General features: G+C 41.6%; 1 protein-coding gene across 1 annotated transcript in view; it reads right to left on the reverse strand.

Annotated features, from left to right (window-relative positions):
- The window catches only part of LOC115632639 (protein bric-a-brac 2), a 40,625-nt gene extending 32,817 nt beyond the window's left edge, over positions 1 to 7,808 (reverse strand). Inside the window, exons 1-2 of the mRNA XM_030529869.1 lie at positions 7,381 to 7,808; positions 478 to 2,633 (exon numbers count right to left, since the gene is read on the reverse strand). Of these exons, the coding sequence (XP_030385729.1) occupies positions 478 to 2,493 (2,016 nt within the window). The 5' untranslated portion in view covers positions 2,494 to 2,633; positions 7,381 to 7,808. The remainder of the gene's footprint in view (positions 1 to 477; positions 2,634 to 7,380) is intronic.
- Positions 7,809 to 8,171: the final 363 nt, after the last annotated feature.

Genomic DNA, 8,171 nt, shown 5'->3' on the forward strand with positions numbered 1-8,171 from the left:
TTTGATTTCCGTTTTTTAGAAATTTTCTAAGCTCATTACAATCGTTTTATAATGTTTTTTTTTTAAACTCAGCTGAAAAGTTCCCTTCTCCAAAGTAGATCGATTTTTCAGATACTAAATGTCATGCAAATATATAAAAACTGAACACGTAGAACGAGGTCGTTCGTTTTGAGATAGATATGAACGTTGATTATGATTGAGCGAATGAATTTGTTACTTAATGTCCTCCTCGACTACTTTTACGTTTCAGAATCAAGTAACTAGTAAAGTATGTTAAACCTCATTACTTTTTGTATACTCCTGACTGGAAAGTGTACGATGTTTACGTTTTGCAACACCCATTATTTGATTGGTTTTAATTCCTAATATTCTATTGCATTAAACACACATTATGGGCTTCTCTTTGTACGGTCGACAGAAGGTCCTCCCTTGATTTCTTTTTTTGAAATGCAGTAAGAATTCGGAGTTCGTACTCACCCTTTCCTCTTCGCGAATCATCTCTGCAATTTCCGGTTTAATTTCCATGTCATCATGATGGGGCACAGGCGGGCCTCCGGTGGAGGGACTGCTGTCCGAAGTCGACCCTGTCGCAGCGGCGACCAACGAGGCGCCGAGGGCGCTGGCCATGGCCGCATGTGAGTGGGCAGCGGCATGCAGCTGTTGCTGATGATGAGCTGCGGCTAGTTGTTGGGCAGCGGCTGCTGCCGCCGCTTGGTGGTGCATGGCTGCCGAGGGCGGAGGAGGCGGTGGTTGATGCTGGCCATGATGGGCGGCAGCCACTGCGGCTGCCATGTTGGCATGACTCGCTGAAGTGGCGGCCGTGGGGGACTGGAGAGCGGCCATTGAAGCGCTGTTCTGCGCCGTGGAGGGGGGCGGGGATCTGTAGGTGCTGCCGGCCGACGAAGAAGATGTCGCAGCGGAGGCTGAGGCCGCGGCGGAGGATGAAGAGCCGCCGGCCGTGGAGTTGCCCGAACTGCTCGACGCTGAGGACAAACTGCCGGAGACATTTGTGATGACCAGCGATTGTGGATTGGGGGAGGCAAAGGGATTGCGCACAATGGTGGAGGTGGTCATGGCCAGTGGCTGGGATTGGGACTGCGATTGCTGGCTGGGTGTGGAGCCGGAGCCTCCACCAGGACGTGTGTTGTTGTGGGGTGAGTCTGGGACTGAACTCTGTTCATTGTTGGATCCTGTCTGGTTGTAATCTAGGAGCTGGCCATCGCGGGAACGCTTGCGTTGACGCTGATTGAGATCCAGGGCGACTGCAGCGGCTGCTACGGAGTCGTTCTGTAGTCTGGCCAGCAAACGAGCGCGTTTCGGTTTCAACAGACCGCCCTCGACATCATCATCCCCATCTCCATCCCCATCCAGATCATCCGCATTGGAGCGCAGCAGCGCGTTGGCTGTCAACTCGTCCTCCTCCTCCTCAGCATCCTCGTCGTAGATGGTCATGCGCTGCTCGGGCAGCATGGAATGCGCTGGGGCGGCGGCGGCGGCGGCGTTAGTGGCTGGGTTGTTGGCACCGGCACTGACCTCGGCAAGGCCGCGAATTTTCAATGTTTCGGCGACCTTGAGCAGCGGATTGATTTGGTCCTGGCACACATTTATCTCGCCCTTGTACATGAACTCCACCAGCGCCTTAAGGTCGAACCAACTGACGTCGCGCATTATGATGATGGGGTGCTGGCAGGGATTCTCGTAGAAGAGCGCCTGAAAGTAGGGGGAGCAGGCGGAGAGCACCATTTTGTGGGCCTTAATCGAGTGTCCCTCGCAGGCAAGCGTCACATCCACAAAGGACTCGTTTTGAAGCAGTTCGTCAAAGACGTTGGTCAGGTTCGACTGATAGTTGTTCCAGCGCAGACAGAACTGCTGACTGTTGCCCGCCTCGTTGCCGATGTGGCTCCCCCGATGCAGTTTTCGCTGACCCAATGCCGTCGGCCGTATGGGTTTGGGGCTCTGCTTTGACTTCGGCTCTGTGGCGGCCGCTGCGCTCGGATGGAACTCGAAGTGTGCTCTCTCCGCCAGACTGTGTGAGACGGCGAGTGGCTGTGGGGAGACGGGCAAGGAACGCGACTTCTTTCCAATATGGGCCACACGCAGTTCCGGCTCAATGGGCTCGCTTAGACCCACCACCTCGCTGGATGTGAAGGGTCGGGGGGGCGGCGTCAGCAACTCACTTATCCTACTCGGCGATAAGCTATCTTTGTCTGGCACCAGACTGCTCGCCATATCGGCTGCTGGCGTTAGGGGCGAGTCTGCCATCTCCGCACTCTCCTTCTCCGGGTCTCGCGCTGTATCTGTTAATAGACGTGTTGACAACTCTTTTATTGTCGTTGCTGTTGCTGTTGCTGTTGTTGTGTCTTGACCTTCCTCTAGATCTGTTTTGCCATCCTCAGTGGCTGTGGCTCCGTCCGTGTTGGCCTCCATTGTATCGTAGTACGGCTTGTTATCCAACTTCTGCTCATAGTCAATTATTTCCTTTGTCATATCCATTTTATTGACTCTCTGCTTAGCGATACTTGTATCGAGGTGTGCTCTATTGGGCTTATTGTTTTGGGGTCCGCAGCATGTTCAGCAGAACATTACAGCGATCTGAATTGGTCCCACACTCTCCAACACGATTTGGTCCTGTGCTGCAATGAAATGGATTAAGAGGCTTCTGAATAACAAAGAAGTAATGATTTGCCAAAAGATTTATTATAGCCGTTGCAAATGTACAAGGACTAGATTATTTTTGGACTTGAAATGTGATTTATGTTCGTGCTTTCTTCCCAGAATGTGGCACAAGAAATAAGATTTCCTACAAATGTGTTATCAATATTTGAAGTATTTCCTAATTTCTTGGCTTATCGCAAGTTCTTAAGACATTTGATTTCACGTTGACATGAATTCCGCTGTTCTTTTAATATATGTATAGGCGTGCTATCGATGGGCGAAAACATTAAAGGAAATCTAAATATCACATTAATATAGAAATGAAGCTATAATGTAAAACATTTCTCAGTTCCTCCGATTTATCTGATATACAAGTACTTGCATCAGCAAAAACGATCTTACAAGCGATTGACTGTTGAACAAGAAATCATTTAATGAACTCACTCATTGATTTCTAAATAAGCGAATACCTGATTAATTCAAATAACTTTTTCTAACTGATTTTTATTAATAAATAAATATTAATATTATATATTATTAAATATTCCTATATAATAAAATTTTATTGAAAAATGTACTTTTTCCAAAAGTTTAAGCAGTTTTTCTCAGCATGGAAACCAAAATATTTTAGCTTGTTTAAACAAAGGGTTTATTGTTTTAAAAATAACTTTCCTGTTTCATTGACATGTCATTGAGTTTGAGATCTGGAAAAAGTGACTCAATGAATCGCCATTTAACCGTTTTGAAATAATAATGGCGTCCCTTAAGCAGTTAAGCAGACTGACATATATTTAATGTATGGAGTCAAACAGCAAAGTATTTGTATTATTTATTTCAAATTAATATATAACATATAATAGTTCAACCAAAATTATGACAACTTGAAGAAACTTTATTTAAATCTGGCCATTACTTTTAATGCAGATAATATGAAAAAATTTGTCTTTAAGCACTTACTTGTAAGCAGCTTTTCTTATATTTGATTAATGGAGTTGAAACTGATCTTCAAACAACGAACTACTGGGAATATTTTTTGCATCTTGAGATGAGAATCTTTTTGAAACCATGAACAAATATTTAGGTTATTTCTGGCTACGAAAAAGTTTCCAGCTTCAAAAAAGATTTCAGCAGTTAAGCAGTTCATTATTTTATTGATTTATATTTAATTGATGAGTAAAAAAACTGATCTTGAAGACTCGCATGAATTTCTATAAATATTCATTTATAATTCATTTTATTGAAAATAATTTATTGAGCTCAAATGTTGTGCACATTTTTTTTCGAATTTTTTCGCTTGCTCTTCATAAATGAATGTACATATATTTATAATAAATATTATTATTTATTCAATGACTGAGGCCGGGCTGTGGACTGGGATTGAAAAGTGGAGACTGGGGACTGGAGACTGGCGTGTGAGTAATTATATTTATTTAAATATTTTGCGTTTATTTTAACGTTTTTTCTCCTCTTTTTTTATGATTATTATTTATTTGTGCACGCGCGTGCACACACACATTTACACACTCACACACACACACACACACACACACACACACACACACACGGAGACAATGCAAACACATGCAGCCATAAAATTTAATTATATTTATTATTATTGTTTTTCTTCTTCTGCTTGCTGTTGTTATTCTTTTTTTATGTTTATTATTATTTCATTCCAATTAAATCTTGTGACTGACTGAGTTGAAGCTCGCTGCCGCCTTCGTTGCTGCTGTTGTTGTTGTAGCTGTTATTAGTTTTGTTTATTTTATTGTTGTTGTTGCTATTGTTGTTATTGTCGGCCAGCGAGACCGCCGCGACTCTGTTGCACAGTCATAGCGACATTGCCACCCCAACTTGTTCTTGAGGGCGACACAAAATAATAAATATATAGATATATGACACACGATATACATATGTATGTGTGTATGTGTGTCTGTCTGTCTCTCTGCCTGTCTGCATATTAGAGCTGGCACAAATATCGATGATAATATCAATGCGATGTATCGTTGTTGTTCCGGAAGAAGCCTCTTCTATTTACAAAACATTCACTGTTTTGAATGAAAAGGAACTCAACTAAAGCTCTGGAGAATGGTGCATGCAGATACATGCATAATAAATAATTCTAGTATTTGATAAAAGCAAATACTGCTGAAGAAACGATTTCAGTTTTATTAATGGATAGTACTGGAAATTGTGTTTCTAAAAGATAATACTGCTGAAGAAACGTTTTCAGTTTTATTAATGGATAGTACTGGAAATTGTGTTTCTAAAAGATAATACTGCTGAAGAAACGTTTTCAGTTTTATTAATGGATAGTACTGGAAATTGTGTTTCTAAAAGATAATACTGCTGAAGAAACGTTTTCAGTTTTATTAATGGATAGTACTGGAAATTGCGTTTCTTAAAGATATCTCTAGATATATAGTATATGTATTACATACTTATATGTGTGCCAGCCACGTCCTCGAATCGAAGTGGAATATTACGTGCCAGAAAATATCAATTCCTTTGAAACTGCTTTCATGATCCTTTCTGCAGAAACTTGCTAATGCAGACTTTATTTATAAATAAATCCAGAAATTTAGGGATCAAAGTGAATGAAGCATTATAAGTAATCAATAATTTGTTATTTTTGTACTCATAAATCCCATTCTAACTTCAAAAGAATGATGTTTCGAATACTTTTCGTTTGACTCCAAATATATTCTGAATATGCAGAAACACTTGTCTAGCACTTTCTTTCTTTCAAAAATGTACTCCAGGTTTTTCAATAAAAAAAAGTCCCGAAAGGGCACAATTTATTTTAATTAACTGATCTTTTTTGAACTTTTCTTGAAATGAGGAAGTTCATTCTTTTTAGTTTTACTGGAAACCATCGTTTATTAAATTTTGAAAACATCGGAAACTTCGCTGTTTTCCCAGCTCTACTGTACTTCTGTCTGTCTGTTTGTAAGAAAAGCATTCGTCGCAAATCGTGCCACAATTTTCGTACATACATATATGTATGTATTTATACTTCTCTCTCTTTCTCTCTCTTCTTATTTTTTGACAACTTTTGCCTTATTTTTATGACTTGTACTTGCTGTTGTTGTTGTTGTTGCCTTTTGTTATTACTTTTATTTATTCATGCGGCGCTGTTTGCTGCCGCTGCCGTTGGGCGCATAAAATTTTATGCTTCTTTGGAAAAAGCGATACAAAAACAAAATAACCATCGACGAAAAATAAATAAATAAATTGCCTAAACACGAATTATCTTAGTTGCTGTGCATGTGTGTGTTTCTCCTTCTCCTGCTCCTCCTCGTACTCGTACTACAAGTATACGACTATGTAGTTCTTCATAGTTCGACAAATGGGCTGCAAATTGTTGGCATTTCCTGTTTGGTTTTTGCGCCTTTTTCTGCTTAAAACATTAAATGCGTCGCCTGCCATTTGCTTCCTTGTATTCATATACATATATATAACTGAATGTATATATAATTTTGCTGATGGTGTTGTTGTTATTATTCTTCATTCTGATTCGCTGTATTATTAATTATTTATAATGCGCGCAGCTGTTGCCCCGCAAACAATAAAAAAAAGGCACAGCAAGATGAAAAAAAAAAAACAAAAAATACATTAAAATAAAAAGCAAGCAACAACAAACACACCCTTCAGCTTCAGCTACAGCTACAGCTACAGCCTGTGCTTCAGCTACAGCTTCAGTTTCGGTTTCGTGGGCCTTCGCTTTCATTTTAATATTTATTATTTTTATTTATTTAGTTTATTTTTCGTGTGCCTTGCGGAAGGGGCAGAGCGGCAAGCAGCAGCAGCAGCAGAAGTTGTGTTGCTGGATTGCTGAAGGCAGGGGTGGGGAGCTGTGAGCTCAGCACCCAGACAATGACGAAGTTTTCCACAACAAACTCATGTTCTTGCTGCTGCTGCTGCTGCTGCCTCCGCTGTTATTGTTGTTGTTGTTCTTTCTGCCACACATACAGATACAGGGAGAGAGAGGGAGAAACATTCAGCGCACATTTATATATATTGTATTTATTTATTTACGCTTATTTATTATTTATGTTGCAAGTAATAAATTACACAAGCCTCGCCATCGCCATCGCCATCGCCAACGTCGTCGTCGTTCTCTGAATCTCTGGTCCGTCCGTCCGTCCGTTCGTCCGTCTGTCTGTCTGTCTGTCCTTTCGTCTGTTCCTTGCTTGGCCTCAGTTTTTGCTTTTTATGGCCTGGCCTGTCTCTGTGGCTGTGTCTGTGCGTCTTCTGCTGGCTTGGCCGTAAACTTTTCGCTGCCACAAAATGTTGGCGCGCCACCCACACACGTTGCCACACACACACACACACACACACACGCACACCTACAGTGGAAGGAACGCGCGCGTAAGTTTTCTTAATTTCTGCGCGCCCAAAACGCCAGCCAGCCACTCCGCCAGCCAGTGAGCATAAAAGACAAGGCGCACTTTTTATGGCCCATCGATGTGTACGGCAAGGGGGGAGGAATGGAGGGGTGGTAGGATTGTGTGGGGGGAGGGGGAGTGTTATAAATTAATAAATTACAATTTCTTCCTCTTGTGCAATTTGTTCTTGTTTCTTGAAAATGGGAGTGGAGTCTAAAGCTTAGCATACACACCATATATACAGACACTATATAAATACACTATATACTCGTACATACATACATATATAAATAAATATGTATTGTATAAAGTAGCTAGTGGTAAGGACAGCACGTACCTGCACACACACACAATTTTGTATTTTATGTTAAGTTTATGAAGAAAATCGATTGTTGTTGTTGCTTTGGCAGCCACAAATTAACGCTTGTTGTTGTAGTTGTTGTTATGTTAATAAGTTATTAAGTTATTATAGAACTGCACTTGTGTAATTTATTTTTCGAGCGGACTCAACCAAGTATGTGTTTCATATAAATTTTGAGCTTGTTGCTGTTGTTATTATTTTCGAACATTTGTTGCCATTTGTTGCTGTTTGTTTGTTTGGTTTTTATTATGTTTCTGTGGTTTGTTGTTATTTTGCGCGCACAAACACACATACATGCACACAGAGAAGCGGGCAGACAAACACAAAACACGCGTGCAGTGACGAAAAAAAAGGAACGCAGCGTGCTGCCCAGTTGTTGTTGTTGCTGTTCACTTGTGTTCGTTGTACTTCGTACCACACATGCGTTGCACTCACGACGGCAGTTAAATACGAACTGAGTGTTTGTCGTCCAATGAATGAAACTCGAGACTGGCTCTGACGATGGCTGCCGTGTCTGTGTTGTGCTGCCACCTACGCTGTCGACGCTGGCAGCGCAGCGTGCGCTCTGCACGGAGAGTGCGAGAGCGGACGCTGTCTGTTGCGTTGCGTTAGTGTGCGTGCGCATTAATTTTCCGGTTTTGCGGCGAATTCATTGCTGAGCTACTAAAGAGAGTGAGCAGGAAGAGCGAAGTGCGCTCTGAGGCGCACTTAAGATTTCTCTTAGTTCATTTATATCAACAGTTTTTTTCGGTTATTTTTAGAATGTA

Source organism: Scaptodrosophila lebanonensis, unplaced genomic scaffold (genome assembly GCF_003285725.1).
Source record: "Scaptodrosophila lebanonensis strain 11010-0011.00,11010-0021.00 unplaced genomic scaffold, SlebRS2 tig00001415-arrow-pilon, whole genome shotgun sequence".
NCBI classification, from domain to species: Eukaryota; Metazoa; Arthropoda; class Insecta; order Diptera; family Drosophilidae; genus Scaptodrosophila; species Scaptodrosophila lebanonensis.